Source organism: Anas platyrhynchos, chromosome 1 (assembly GCF_047663525.1).
Source record: "Anas platyrhynchos isolate ZD024472 breed Pekin duck chromosome 1, IASCAAS_PekinDuck_T2T, whole genome shotgun sequence".
NCBI classification, from domain to species: domain Eukaryota; kingdom Metazoa; phylum Chordata; class Aves; order Anseriformes; family Anatidae; genus Anas; species Anas platyrhynchos.
This window is the reverse complement of record NC_092587.1, coordinates 163,259,182-163,275,306: the sequence shown is the minus strand read 5'-3', so window position 1 is coordinate 163,275,306 and position 16,125 is coordinate 163,259,182. Positions and strand designations below refer to the sequence as shown.

Below are 16,125 nucleotides of genomic sequence, written 5' to 3'. Positions count from 1 at the left end.
ATTAGCAGCTGATAAGCAACTGAGGACAGCAACATAAAAGCTGCAGAAATGGACTGATGAGGCAGGTAAGGCTGACAAACTTACTCTGAAGCTGTGGCTGAGGCTGCTGGAAGGAAAGGGGCTGTCCGAACACAAATGGACTGTGGACTAGGGAAGAGGGAGGTTTTGCAGCTTGATCAAAGATGGAAGGAGCTGGGAGATTTGGCCGTGACTGAATGGAATTCAGTATGGCACTCAGTTGGTCACCTGTAGTGGGCAAAACAGTCAAAACTACAACCCGTTACTTGTCATTCTCCAGAAATGCAGAGTAAAATGGTGCTTAATTAAAGTTTCAATGGTTATAATAGAGAAAGCTCTTATTTAGCCACATACAGCTCTGGTTGTGGCTAAATATAAAAACCTCATCCCATGCATGGCTATAAAATTGCTGAAAAGTACAAGCAGGGTTTTTAAAAATCATGGACAGTTTACTGCAGTTATTCAAAACATTTCAAAATAGAGATTTATATTCACCTTGCTAAAAAAAATGCAAAGCAGCCAAGAAAAAACAGAAATCCCTAGCATTTACAGTAATACACACATGCAACAGAACATGCAGATAAAGATTAGAAAAACTGATGAGAAGGGAAGGATAACATGTAGTTAGGCTTTGGCAAGTGTATTTCTGTGCCAAGGCTTTGGTAAATATTTGCTCATTTTTGCAAATATCTTTACAGGTATACTGTCATGCTGTTTTTCAAGATCAGACTGAAAATCGTTTTAAAAAAATAAATACCATTTAGGAACTGAAACTGGTTTTCTGAAGAACTACAGACATTCATTGTGGGGCAAACGAAGGCCTTCAAAAACTATCACATTAAAAACATGGTTTTAATTTCTAAATGCCAATTTTCAGAAAAACTATATATGAGCATTAGAAATACATGAAGCCTACAATAAGAAGTCAGAGTTTATCATAGCATGTTATAAGTTGTGGTAAGCTTAGTCATATGAGCTTAGAGAGAGCAAGAGTTTAAGAGCATTGCAAATTTGAATGATCACCACCCAAACCCTAATGGCAGCACTTTATTCTGCAAATTCACATAATTTTGACAGAACTCTAGAAAATCTAGTAGAAAAAAAAAAAAAAAAAAAAAAAGTAGCTAATACAGAATTTTCAGTTCAATGAATCTTAGTTTTAGGTGATTATCAATTGTCTTTTCATGGAATTAGAGAAAGACTGCTGGGTGTATGGAACCCACCCTTAACCCTTATTAGCCAAGAACTCCAAAATTAAATGTTACACTTATTTTCTTGATATTTTAGTTTCAAAAATACAAGAAAACAGATGAAATAGATGAAAATACAAGGAAATAGATGAAATTATGTTCTAAATAATCACCTATGGATATCAATGCATGAATTTTATTCCACTATTTTGGAAGTAGCACAGCGAAAAAATACTGGAATCAGTACTTGGACAGCAATCATTCCTACCATAATAACCCAGAAGTGAATAACATATTTGGGAAGGCATTATAATTCTTAAAAAGTAACTATTTGAAAAATAATTCCAGGTCAAGAGTTGCAAAATATTTTTTTCTGGATATAACTCACATTGGTTATCAGAGAAAGAACCAACACTGGGAAGACAAAACCCAGCAGTAACTCTCAACTGTATGTGGGTAGTTTATTTACACCCTATCACACATGCAAAAATACTTGTGCAGGTTTTGTTCAGATTATGCTTTGTACATTTTCAGTTGAATGTATGTACACTATTTCTAGATCTAACTTTTGTTTTAACAATTCACAAACTCAACTAGTAAACTCTGCTGACCTAGCACTGCTTTAGTGCAAAGCCAGCACAGGTAGCTGGGTTCTGCGTTCTGGGTTAACAGCAGGAAACAAAGCACAAATGACAATGTAGAGGCAGATCATTCTTTCAGCTCAGTACCTTGGAAAACCTAAAACACTTTTGTTTGTTTGTTTTGGTGTTTTTTTGGTTTTGTTTTGTTTTTTTTCTCTTCTGGTATTCCCAGTGCTTCACTGGGGCTTACTGCTCTAACAAGTCATACCACAAAAATTGGTAAACCACTCAATCCAGTCTCAAGTACTGGCAGCAATAAGCCCTTTCAGAACACAAAACAGTGCAGACGATCACAGAGAGATGTGTGGTTTTTGGCTCTGAAGGAGTCAAGCTGAATGAGGGAGAACAGATGCTGACCTAAAACTAAAAAGCTCAAGGAAGTCATCAAGATCAGACATGGTAGCTTAGTTCTACACATGGTTTATAAAGCAGAGTCACAGAATTAAAAGTCTTGTCCTTTGAAATTCTCATATGAATTAAGCACTCAGGCAAGTAGCATCTACAGAAATGAAATAGAACTTGACTCTCAGGTCCAAAATTGGTATCATTCTTTTTGTTATCACTATTAAAAACAAACATAAAAACAAGTAGTAAAAAATCTAGTAGTAAAACAAGTAGTAAAAATTCTTTCTCCTTGAATACCTAATGTATTCACATTTATACTACATGAAAATACAAAATTGTTCATGTACCACATTCCAGAACCATGGAATCCTGGTATCATGAAATGAATCTTTTCAGTCTTTCTTTCCTAACGCTTTTTAGGGTAGGTGCAGAGGGGATATTTGGAAAGCAACCAAGTCTAACAGCTGATGATCATCTAGTGTGACAATATATAAGATCAGTTTTGTCACTATTACTGTTTGTTTATTAAAGGACTGGGAAATGATTCTTCATGAAGTACACAAAGCCCTGCAAGCCAGTAGTAGTTCCCCTCTACGGTTGTCCAGGAACTACTTCAATAGCCCTGCGGCTTTTAATGCTGTCTCAAAACTAGTAAGTGACTTTCAGTATTTTAAAGTCTAGCTGATGCCAAATATATTTTAAATACAAATAAGGAAAATGTTTCCTTCTAACATTTGTGAATTCAGAACAAAATGGGATTCCTGTTACCTTCTTATTTATTTTTTTAGAAATTAATAAAAAAAATATTTTAGTTAATCCCTTTCTCTGGACAAAGAATAGCATCTGCTTAAGTGTCTGGTACGTTCTGGAATATCAAAGTCAATCTTACTCTGCTTCTTTACATAAAAGTACGTTCAAAAGTAAGGAAAGGTTATCTGTAAGTGGAATTATTTAAACAGTGACATTAAACAGGATACTTGCAGGTATAAGGAAATCTTGGAGTTGATGCAAAGGTCGTGATTGTGAGACCAAGCAGACCTTTCCTAATGCTATAAAATGCTTCAAAATGAGATGATATATGAAAACGCACATAAGTCCATTTTCAGTTATAATTGTTCCAATTTGTATAAATGACCAGTAAATGAGCACACTAAACAAACAGGCCTATTTCACAGATGAGTAATTATTTTAAAGGGAAGAACCTCTGAAAAGAGGTTGAAAGTTATCTGCTCAAATTAAATGTGGAGGGGGATAGGATTTAATAATGAATATTAAAGACTTGCCTGCAATGTAAAAGGCTCACACATAGAAGATACAGCTAAATCAAATAGAACATTTGTGGGAGTTATGTCTTTGGCCTTGGAGACAATACTGTAAACACAAACCTACTACATGGGTATCTTTACATTTGACTGATGTAAATGTGACTGAGTTTGCAATGAAACTAGCGCGTCCCTACAAGAAGTTCTTTTGACTAACAGGCATCTTCAACAGAACTGTTTCATTCATTTTCCTGACAGTCCTTTTGTTTTCAGTTATTTCCTTTTCCACAGAACTCAAAGCTTCTTAGATCTAGATCCGAGAATGCAAGACAACAGCATGTAAAATAATGATACAAGAGGTCTATTTTGGGGAGGAAAAGCAGTACTTTTATTCTTTCATGTATAGTTGCCAACAACTCCCTGCTCTTTGGCAGTTCAGAATCAGTTACAATAAATAGAATGAATAAAGTAATCTAACTGACCCTATAAAGAAAGCTGCCAAAGAGCACTATTTATGTGATTTCGTATGTGTGCTGCTGATCTTGCCCTGTAACTGAGTATGGGGCAGCTGTGGAGAACAGTGGAAGAAACTGATTCATTACTTCTCAACCTATGTCCACATGTTAGTGCTCACATTTCACTGCCCATTAGTAAAGCATGTCAGCAGATTTACAGCTTTATAAGGAATGCGATTCTATGATGAAAGACCCTGATACATGATGGTAACTACATGACTTGTGGGACTACAGTGATAATAGCTTGCAGGTTACTCGATAATTTCAGGTTTTGTTATCATGCAGTAGAAGAGACAGGCTTATAATTAATGGTTATGTTTTCCAACAGGAAATTGGTACCTCAATTTTGTTTTTCTTGCACATATTTGACCATATTTTATCCTTTCTATGTCAATATTAAAACCTCCTGGCATAATGGTATGTAAAAGTAGAACTGTGAATATCATATATATCCACATGTATTACACGTCTTCCTTTAAAGCAAGGCTCAACTCAAGGTGTTTTTTGTTTGTTTGTTTGTTTTTTCCAGCTTAAGAGATTACTCACAATGTGTGTTGGTATTAAAAACACATAGCACACCTAAAGCCCACGTTCTAACCAGCATGGATGGAGTACAGAGTCGTAAGAGTAGAATGACAAAGCTACATGTTTCAGTAATAATTGTCAAAGACATCTGCCTCATCAAAAGCCCCTTCTATATTATTAGATATTCTAGATTTAATCAATGAATGAACAGAAGGCAAGCAATTTGAGTTTACTGTGATGGCTTATTTATACTTACATCTTACCAATAAACTATGCTTAAGAGAAACTATTATTTTGCCAGTAAAATAAATATGGTTATTTACTTCCCAGTATTGTTAACTGGTATTTATGTGATTGGAAGACAACTTCAGTTTTACAACATATATCTCACATGGTATCTACTATCCTGTCAGCCAATTAAAAGCACTTAAAAATGTTAAGACAGTTTGGAAGTGTTTACAAATGTTTCTGATCTTTTAGAACCCACGCTTTCTAAATCCAATAGTGTTCATATCTTGATTTACTAAGATATATTTTTCATTTCTGAATTACTTTGTTCTGCCTACCCCTATAGAAACCTCAGCAGTAACTTACAAGTATTTGATGACCCTTTTTATATAGAGTACTTAGACTGAATGAAATTAAAGTAGAGAAAAAAGCAGCTACAATCTTAGTTGCATGTATTGTGGAACACCTTACAAAATTCACTGTGTTACTGGTTTTATCTTTTGGTTCACATCTGATGGTGCCTAGAAGAGTAGGAAATGAGTAACAAAAACAGAAGCAAAATTGAGAAGAACATAATTTTATAAAACATAAGTTTAAAAACATACCTTTGTTATTTCCAAGGCCATAATCAAACCCTTGTCCGTTACTACAGCTTGTTCCTTTACTGAAAGCTTGTATTGAAAAAGGACTTGGGGGAGGAGTCTGAACATTTTGGTCTAGAAGAACTTGCTCTGCAAAAAAAAACAACACATCACTTCAGAATTAGACCTTTTAAGTAACTGATTTACATTGGAAAGATGAGTCACAAGGCAAAGAGCTTTATTGTTCTTTCTTTCTTTCCCCACAGATAGCACTCCTCCACTCCACTCAACCCTCTTCAAAAAGAAAACGACATCAACGACATCTTTCTTCCCTACAGGTCATGCTCTAAAATTAAAAAGATTGAGGATTTAATACCATGCAGTCTAGTTTTATATTTGACTGAGTTGCTGCAAGTTTTGCTGTCATATGCCACTTAGGAACAGGCTTGACATTTTATTTTTTGGTAACACCACACTACATGTATTTGAGTATTTGTTCTTTGGACAGCAATTGTTAAATTTATTTGATAGACCTTGATGGATGAAAGATGCTTTCAGAGTGACAAGAAACTCAGAGCCAATAAACTTCTAATCCCGACTTAATAATCCTTACTAACTCCCAGAGCATAAGACATTTTTTTTCCTTGACAAATTTATTCATATCTGATACCGACTACTATAGTTATGCTTTTTGTATGTTACCATAATAACTCAAACCAAAACTAACCTAGAGTCTTTCAAAATATTCATAAGAACAATGAGATAAAGTATATGAGACAGAATCCACTTGAACATTTAGATTTACAGTGGCATTACTGACAATGTGGTCAGAAATATCATTTCAAGTAATAACCTGCAAGATGTAATTCACATGAAATCTCTTAAATGCAGGCTAAAAGATCAGGTTGGTACCTTGATAAACTTTCTCCTTTTGTAACCGTACTAAAATTAACTGAAAAAAATCACAACTCTTGTAAGAGCCATTTTTATAAAATTTCAGCATTTCAGACCAAAACTGCACTTCAGACTATGTACTTTTAGATAACACATACACTCACTTAAAAAGGTTTAATCCTTTGTTAAGTTAATGTTGTTTATCTGCTAAAGGAAAATTGGCCTTAGAACTTACAGAGGAATGGGTGAATTAGAAAGCAACAGCAAAATGCTGCACTTGAAACAAGTGTGTAATCTATCTTAAATCAACCTTGATTCTCTGAATTACAGACATATATAGATTTTGCTGTAATTTTCCTGCTAAAGTACTTGTATACCTGCCTACAGACTTGGGCATTTAGCTCTGACACAAACCGTATGTCTTTCTGAAAATTTCATTATCATTTACTTATGTAATGAAAATATTAAAGCAATCTGAAATAGGGTATTATTTATGTGTGAAAACAGAGAGTTGGAAATCTAGCCAGAGCTCCTCCAAATGCTTATTTCCAGCAGAAGTATGGAAATTGATAACAAACAGAATTCCTAATTAATTTCTTGGCCAAAACCAAAACAAAACAAAACAAAAAAGGCAATTAGTTTACATCATTTTCATATGTGGCTTAAGCTCCTTAGCTCCTTAATACTGAGGTGTACTAAGAACACAGAATATGTTGAAATATCTCAGTAGCTGCAACTGATAGCAAACTGCTTTAGCTAGATGCACAAGAGACACCCGCATTTACCTTATTTATAAACACAAAGACTCATCTAGAAAGAATAGAACCAGACACGCTGACACATAGGACATGCATTAGATAATTTTCCAGAAGACACCTCTTGACAAATGGAGGTGTTAGATTTCGTAAGGAGTGAGAAAATTATAAATTGATAATATTCAGATTCAATCAGGAAACAGAGAAATGTATGAAGAAAAAAAAAGATGACTTGAAGAAACTAACTCTGAAATGAGTTAAAACAAACCAGCTTCAGAGGAAATCGTACCCAATTTTATGATCAATGGAAGAAACTTACAAGTATTCTCAGAGAGAAATATTGAGAGAAACTGGAGGGTTTAGAGAAGATGAAGCCAGACTCTTCTCAAAGGTTCAAGGAAACGGGACAAGGGACAACAAACAAAAGCTGCAGAATGTGAAACTGTATTAGGAAATGTTTTCACCACAAAGGTGGGTCAAATACTGGAACAGGTTGTCCAGAAATGTTGGAAATATTTAGAATTTGACTAGACAAGGGTGTAAGTAACCTGCACTGACAGGGAGCTTGGACTAGATGATCTCCTCTAGAAGTATAAATACTGACAGATCTCTCTCTCCCTGTTTCATCTTCTGCAAGAATACAGGTAATCCTGTACAGGAGAACCTCATCCAAGTCTATATTACTTGGATGTATTAGGGAAAGAACGTTTTCAAGATGCCTCAATGCACTTATACGAAGCATTTCAGTGAAAGAAAGATATTTTATATCAGTAATGACAGTCTGATTGGAGGAAGATCAGTAAGAAGGATGATTGAAGAAAATTAAAAATATGCAATAACAAATTTTGTATAATAACCTTTTGCTTACATTTTCTTTTATTCTTTCTAGGTCTTATCCAGTTTGAACATTATCAGGACAGAAATTGTGCATTTTAAGAAAAGGTAATAATTCTATGCTAACTAGAGTAATTAGCAGTGGGATTTTAGTATTTTAAATATGGCATTATTAAATAAACAAATACATAACGGGTTTTTAATAGGATGCAGTGTGGCAGACCTAACAAACTTAACAAAACCAAAAGTAACGTAAATATTTTTTTCTGCTCTGCTTTTCCCAGAAACACAAAAAAAAACAAAGAAAGCTAATAGGAGAAATATACAAGCACTTATTTGAAAATCATCTCTATAGCTAAAAGAAGGAAGGATAATATTACGATCCACTGGTACAGAAGAAAATATGGGGGAATGTTTTAACTGTTCTTTTAAAAACATAGAAAAAACATTTAAACAACTTTGAAATTCATCAGTGTAAAGCAACTCAAATGAAAACTTACGGATTTATGTTATACCTTTTTTAAACTCAGTTTCTTCTTTATTTATCCTGCTTAGATTTCTTGTGATTTTTTTCTAAGTTAATTAAAAAACAAAACAAAACAACTTGCCATCTTCGTGTCGGAGGTACTGGTTTCCACCTCTGTCTCTAGCTAATGACCACGCCTCGCCTTCATCACTTTCACAGAACTCTACCATGCTGTTCTTATCCATTTGCACCCATGTACCTTCTGAATTAGTCACCTGATGCACACACACAAAAAAAGCACAACATACTGATTTTCCAGATTATTCAGTAGCACGGCGCAGCAACTTACTTCAGAAACTGAGAAAATATGCACATTCCAATCTTTATATTACAATTAAAGCTTTTTTTTTTTTTTTTTTTTTTTTAATGTTTCTTAAATTAAGGCCACAGACTGAGGCAGATTGAAGGACCAAAACCATTTATGGCACATATACAGTTAGGGATATTTCCAAAAATATTAGACCTGCTTATGTTCAGAAAAAGCAAATCACCAACACCACAACATTGGAACATCCAAACAAGCCCAAATAAAAATTTGAAGGAGATATTCATCAAGGTATGCCTTTTCATTGGTGGCTGCAACAGTAGAATTATAATAGCAAGTTATATATATGAAATGTTTGTACAAGTACTAATTTTGTTCCTGTCATTGTATTTAGGAAATAGCATGACACACTTCATCCTTAAGCCATTCTTAACCATAAAACACCACAGCTGGACAATTGGGAATAGTAACAATAGTTCAGCAACCGAACAAATGAATCAAAACAGAGAAACAGAATAAATTGTTAATTGGTTAGGTCCTATAAAATTTCTTTTTTCAATGAAACAAAATTTTTTCAAAGCGTATGACAAAAACATTGAATAGGAAACAACATTTTGAAAAGAATACTGTAACAGAAATATATAATCAAGCATATGTAACTGCAGTACAACTTAACATTATTCCAATCAATACACACATCTAAAAGGAAAAAAAAAAAAACAACAAAAAAAAACAAACAGAATTGCATTAGTATTGATAATACAAACCAAGTTCAGAAGTTAGCATTTATCACGAGTGTTGGAAAAGCAAACCTGTACAGGGGTAGATTCTTTTGTTGAGTTTACTAGTTATATATTGGTATCTATGAAGACATGAACTGAAGCTACAATGATCCATACCTCGCCCACTGCCTTGACTTTGTTTCCCAGAACTAACATTCCAATTGGGATACCTCTAAGGTTAGGGCAGCTTCTGATGTTGTGACCTGATGGGCCAGTCTTCACTACCTTGTACACTCCAGGACCACCTCGAAGGAATGGCATATCTTGTTCTTGCATCACTGCTTCCTGTGGGCAGTGTGAATTTAGATCTTTGAAAAAATCATCAGTATTAGACCTAGATTCCTGAGAAATTAAAAAAAAAAAAAGGCAAAACAAAAAACAGAACAGAATAAAACCTATTAATAATACCTTTGAACTCTTCATATAAGAAATACTTATTTAAAGACTACAATAATTAAATTCCAAAGCTAGAAGAGGTACTAGTTACATTGCTAATTTTAGCATGCAGTAATACACAACTGAACTACTAGTAAATCGCAATTTAATTGAAAAGCTACCCTATTACTCTTGAAACAGAAATGTAGGCAATTTATTTTAAAGGAGTATCTCATATCTACAATTAGAAAACATTTACTTTCTCTACCACTTCGACTAAACCTTGCCTCATACTGACATTTATCAAGATACACACTCATTCCTCCTGCTGTATTTGTGAACTAATATAGCAAAAAGCCTGGGGCTATTTAAAGGGAACTTAAATATCACCTCTTTTCAAATGATATGCTTCTTTTTTGATTTTGTAACACACTGTTAATTTAGACTAAAGGTAAAATTATGACGGCGTAATAGAAATACCACAGAAACTTAAATGCACATAGAAATAGTCGTGCATATTTGTAATTTTCACTCACATAATAAATTGGCCTGCAAATTTATTTCACACAGTAACGATTAGAGATTACATATATACCCAAATCTTAAACAAGAACACACTTTTTGAGTTTCCTACCAGTAGAAAAAACAGTAATTACTAAAAATAAGACAGACTACTATAGATTTTCAGTTAGCCATGGCTTAATAAAAATGTCTAAAATGTCTATTATACAAAAACTATGAAGGATGGAGGTAACATATTGCACATTCCTATCATGAGAAACCAGTGAGAAACAGGAATGCTTAATTATGCTTAAAATGCAAACCATATGTACTTCTAAAAGAAAGTTAAAAACCTAAGTAATGCCCTATTGGATGAAGCCAGTGGCTCACCTAGTCCAGTAAATGGCAACAGGAGATACTGTTCAGAAATAGCATGCAAGACATTACTAGTGGTCTATCCCTTATATAACAACAACATTTAAAATCTTTTTAGTATGGATGTTAGAGGGTACACCCCTACTTCCTCTAGTGTCTGTTTATGAATCTGGTTCCTATAAACATGTTTAATCCCTTCTGAATGTGCCGATACTTTCTGCATCCACAATCTCCTATAACTACGCCTTCTAGGAGTTCATTACCTGCTGTGTAGAAACATACTTTTATCAGGTTTAAACCGAAATTCCAGTTATGTTATTTCCTTTTTAATTTACATTATTTCCTCTGCTCTCTAATTAATGTATTTTCAGATTTTTGGTATTGAAATCTGCATCATGTCCAGAATTATTAACAGTCTTACCGAGAAGCCTTTCTAGCAAATGAACCTGTTCTGTAAATATGTTAACTTTCAAAGCAAGCTGCAGTAATTTGTTTCAAAGAAAAAAAAATCTGCATTCTAAAGATAGTGTGAACATTGTCTAGATCGTGATATAACAGTAAAGAAGTTTGCTATCTTGGGGAAGAAGATTCAGTGAAAAACAGATTTTTAAATCTCTAAACCAGTAGGTACAGTACTGAGCATCATCTTCATTACAAAGTTCATATGAAAACAACTTGGATCTAAAAATCAGTACAAGGCTGTAAAGACACTTATGTAGCTAACTGAGACTGCTTAGCTGCATATACTGTAATTTGTTCCTGTAATTGCAGATTTAAAAAAAAAAAAAAAAAAAAAGGAATGGTCTATTTATTAAATTTTTGTGGTATTCCTCCTATGAATGTCATCTTATTAGATACTGCAACTTCATGTGAGCCCTTCAATAACAGAAAAAAATTACTATTCATTCTGCATTAAGAAGGAGAATGAAAGCCTTTATTATGTTATTAATATCTCTGAATTTCTCTCTATATATTTTTTTAATAAAGAAATGTGCTACTTATGAATCAACCTGCCCCAATATTTTTTTTCTCCTCGTAAAGGAAAAGATCCAGATACAGCATTCTATGCAAACCTTGTATTTCCTGTAAAAATATTTCAAGGTGAAGTAGACTTCAAAGAATATTTAATGTAAAGTTGAATTACAAGGTACATTCTGAAAAAGAGAAAGAGATACAGTGTGACTGTTCCTGTCAATTAACTCACCTTAGGGGGTAAAGCTTTGGAAGTCCATGAAAAAAAGTCCAAATCCCTTACTCCTTGGCTAGCATTAAAGACATTCTGAACAACAAAGTTTAAAAAAAAAAAAAAGACATATATCAACAAGGAAATGGGAACAAAGAAACACTGGAGGAAGAAGCTAGAAGTATAGTAATGCAAACTTTCTCCACAAGTAATTTTACTGGTAGAATATCTTGCAAAAGTGAGAAGTTTGTTTTTCTGATCAAGTCACCTGAGAGTTCATTGCTCCCCTTGCCAAATCATCTATTAAACAAAAACAGTTTGGTATGTCAAAAGCTCGAAATGGATGTAGTGTGTCATGCCATTTACTGAAACCAAGAGCCAGACATTTCTTACAAAGCTTGAGACTACGCAGAGACAGATCCCACATTTCTGTTACAACGAAACAGTAGTTTGTTCCACCATATACCAGTTTTTACAAGCAAGGCAGTCTGCTGTTTCGAAAGGATTTCAATTATTGCAGGACAACTGCACGTGGTCTTTTGTCACCAATTCAGAACTGCACAGACACAGAAGGGCTGAGCTCACTATGTTTGAAAGCAACTCACTTGTACAGAGTGATTTCACTAGTTTGCACATCGATACCACACTCTTTACCAGAAGCAAAAACTGCAGAGTGCTGTAAGGAAGAACCACTCAGATCTCATTAGTGTTATAAGACATACCATTCATTTACTACTTTATTACGAATTATCAACAATCAAATGGAGCTGCTCGAGTTCCCTAATTTTATAAGCAATGGCCCATATTAGAGACACAAGCTCTACTGTTCTGTGCATTTTTCCCCCACAGAACAGATAGGATGGCATTTATTAGCCACTGGAAAACACCAAAAGCAGCCGTTTTTCTCCATTAAGTAACCTCTCTCCATAAACTTGTTTCCACTCATTTCAAAGAAATTTTCACTGTCCCTATCAAAAGAAATAATTAGTAGTACATAAGTAGTAGTATTAATAATCAGTATTTACAGCACAGTCCCTTTGGTAAAGACACTTTTTTTTTTTTTTTTTAATTTTCTATCCCCATCTTGGCAGGAAAACCAAGTGAAATCCCTGCAGCATTCACACCAAAATTTAACAGTAATTAAAAAAATAATAATAAAAGAATCATTTTAAGCAGAAATTGGCAAGTACAATAGTCTTGTCATGCATTCTCTGTACTCCTTGAAAAAAAACCATTAACGTTAAAAATACGTAAATCCACCTCATGACAGAAGTAAATCATCTACTACTGTTTGCAAAAATTCTCCTTACATCCATCTTTATTAAAGAACACAACTTTAAACTTGGATAAAAATGAAGAAATTATCAAAAGCCATAACTTCACTAGAGTGCAGCACCTCCTCCTGAATTTGAACAAGGCACTGCTACACAAATAAAAGATGCCTGGGGGCATCAGGGAAGGTGGTGGTGGTGTTTTAGACAGGAAGATCACAAAATCACAGAATAAAGGCTTACCAATCTGACATAAAACTATAATAATTATAAAAAGACTACATTTGCCTAATGAGAGTTTACTTCATAGGCATCCAATGTAGCTTAACAGACTGATTACATTACTTTTTTACGTCTCCTACTTTGTGACAGACTTCTACTGTTCAGAGGAATGTGGTACCATACCCAAGATACTGAATTATCATTTCAAAGATCTGGTTTTGTATGCCATAAAGTTATATGTGAAAAAAGCACGAAAGAAACCAACAGCACTGAAGTGGGACCATGCTGGCTGGCTCTGCAACACAGAGAAGATCAAACCAGACCTTTGCTCTTCAAACTTTAGAGCTTTCTGGCTTCTTGGCTTTTAGCATGTCGTATGTCAGTGTAGATCAATATGTATATGTGATCAATATGTATATGTAGATCAATATGTATCAGTGTAGATATCTACATATCTACATATCTACATAGCATATGTAGATAAATAGCATATAATTGAGAATTAATATTTAATTCTGAAGAAACTACTACATACAAGCTCTTGTATTTAGTCCTCATGCTACCATCTGTAGATTTAGTTCATTTTTTCCTTTCAAGCTTTCCATTCCAAAAATTAAAAATAATTTCAGGAATAAAATAATTCCAGGAAAAAATTCATATCTTTGTTTTTCCAATCAAGTTTAAGTTTCAAAAATCATAAAACTGAATATAAATTACTTCACCACTAGAAATTAGCAATGAAAAAAGCATTTAAAATCTCAACTAATATTATTTTTCAAAGCTAAGTGTTATCTTAAATGATTTTTTAGACTTTTACCCATTATTTCCCATCACATCTAAAATGATGGTAGAAATCTATTGTAAATGTCCTTCAGTGTTTCCACAAAACATTCAGAGGTTCTGCAATCAAACTCAGCAATCTACGTACTAATTTTGGTTCTCTCTTACACTACATTAGTAGTTTAAAAAATATGCAGTTTCTCAGTTCTGCTTGCCTGTAGTGGTTGGGGAATATAACACCAAAACTGGGCAGCAGGATAGAGTATTCCTTATTATTATACATTTGACATTTAAAATTAAGGAACAAAACCATATTCAGAATATGATTTTTTTTACAAGTTCCTGAGTTTATCTAAAAGACAAATTCCATTAACTCCCCATAAAATAAAGCCATTTCTCACTAGTGTGTATTGCTTTATGCTGTATGTATCTTTTACTATGTGCATGCATGAAAATGCAACCATCTGTATACATGATAACCTCTATCAGAACTTTGCAAGAACAATTAACTGTATCAATCACACAAGACAGAAGGAAAAGTAACTATCATGACAGTAAGAAGCTAATCCAAATTCACAACATGTTTAGACTCATAGTCTCATAATCGTATTACCTAAAATGGATTAGATTCTCAAGTTTAGATCAATGTCTACGTAGCTGTTCCTCATGAAAGGAGAAGAGCAGATTTGAATATGTTTCCTGAGAATTTGACAGTGTTTCTTCAGAAAGTAAATGACCACAACTAAAATAAACAGTCTGGCAACTACACTGGATCTCGGCTTCCCTATGATCATTTATCTATAAATATAATACCTTTGATCAAAATATACAGAAACAGTGTACTAAGGAGATCTAAGATACTCAAATTTGCTGTATCATAAAAATAACTAGTTAATGTCTATAAATAAACAAAAAATGTAAATACGGTATATATGCCGTATTTACGGGATAAATATAACATATTTATGGTACATATGCCATATTTATGTATTTACGGGATAGAAGCTGAAATTAACACTACAAAAAATTGTGCGTTTTATCATTTTAAATCTTTTTTTATTTTTTTTAATTTTTTTTTCACTGCTCAATTAATACAGTGATGAAATAGAGCAATCAAAGTTTTCTGTAAAAAGCATACCTTAAATATATTTTACAAAATGTACTGAAAGATTTTTTCTACGTAACTGATGATCACAAGAAGCTTGTATTTTTAAATGTAGCAAAGTAACGTCATCAAAACTGCCAAGTCTGCATACTCCTGAGTTGAATAAAAATCGAGCCTAGTAGAAGTACTGTGACATTAATTTGAACAGGGATTAGCGTGACTAATTCAGCCGCTTGATTTTCCATATGTACTTGCAGTCACATATGAGACTCCTTCCAGTATGTTTCCCATTTCTAGAGCCAATACTGGTAGAAGAGCTGTAGATTCTAGAAACTGTGTATATTAACAGATGTTTTACTACATTTTGCTCATAATGCCATTCAGTTAGGAATTAAACAAAAAAGGGATGGGCAGATACAAGAAAGCAGTATCACTTTATGTGGTCAAGATTTAGCAGAAAAGAGTTCTAAGCTGATTTACAAAAGTCAGGAGCTTACTAAAGAGTTTGTTAATTTTCATCAAGTTGTGCGGTGCATAAGAACATAATTGCTCGCAGTAGAGACTAAGGCAGCCAAAAGTAAGCCACTGAACTGTGACTTCTGTTTTGTGGCCATTAAGAAAGAAAAAATATAGTTTGTTTTTGTTTTTTTCCCATTTATGATTATGAATCAAGCCAACAAATCTAAATGCTTAAATACAGTTATAGTAAAATTAAAGTTTCAGGACATGCTATGGCCTTTCAAAAATATAAAAGTATGGAAAAGATGCAAAGAAAACATCTATCCAAAAGTAACTCAAAATATATGTTATTAGACATAACCACCTTATAGTAATAGTTGCTTTCTTAACATCTTTGCTGTTTTCTACTGGCTGTTGATTGATTAGAAACTAAGAAGGCATGTGACTTTTACCAAGTGTGATTGAGAATGTGATGTAACTGGTTAGTTAAAAT

The 16,125-nt window shown here is 33.6% G+C and overlaps 1 protein-coding gene across 34 annotated transcripts in view; it reads right to left on the bottom strand.

Moving 5' to 3' along the window:
- MYCBP2 (MYC binding protein 2) overlaps window positions 1-16,125 on the bottom strand; it is a 193,443-nt gene that overhangs the window by 47,037 nt on the left and 130,281 nt on the right. For 10 of the 34 annotated variants that reach the window (XM_038182409.2, XM_038182484.2, XM_038182684.2 and 7 more), the window contains 5 exons: window positions 11,817-11,891; window positions 9,479-9,703; window positions 8,397-8,529; window positions 5,330-5,455; window positions 85-270 (listed from right to left, as the gene is read on the bottom strand). In XM_038182409.2, the coding sequence (XP_038038337.1) occupies window positions 85-270; window positions 5,330-5,455; window positions 8,397-8,529; window positions 9,479-9,703; window positions 11,817-11,891 (745 nt within the window). The remainder of the gene's footprint in view (window positions 1-84; window positions 271-5,329; window positions 5,456-8,396; window positions 8,530-9,478; window positions 9,704-11,816; window positions 11,892-16,125) is intronic. The other 24 variants (XM_072032468.1, XM_072032478.1, XM_072032474.1 and 21 more) reach the window with 8 other exon arrangements.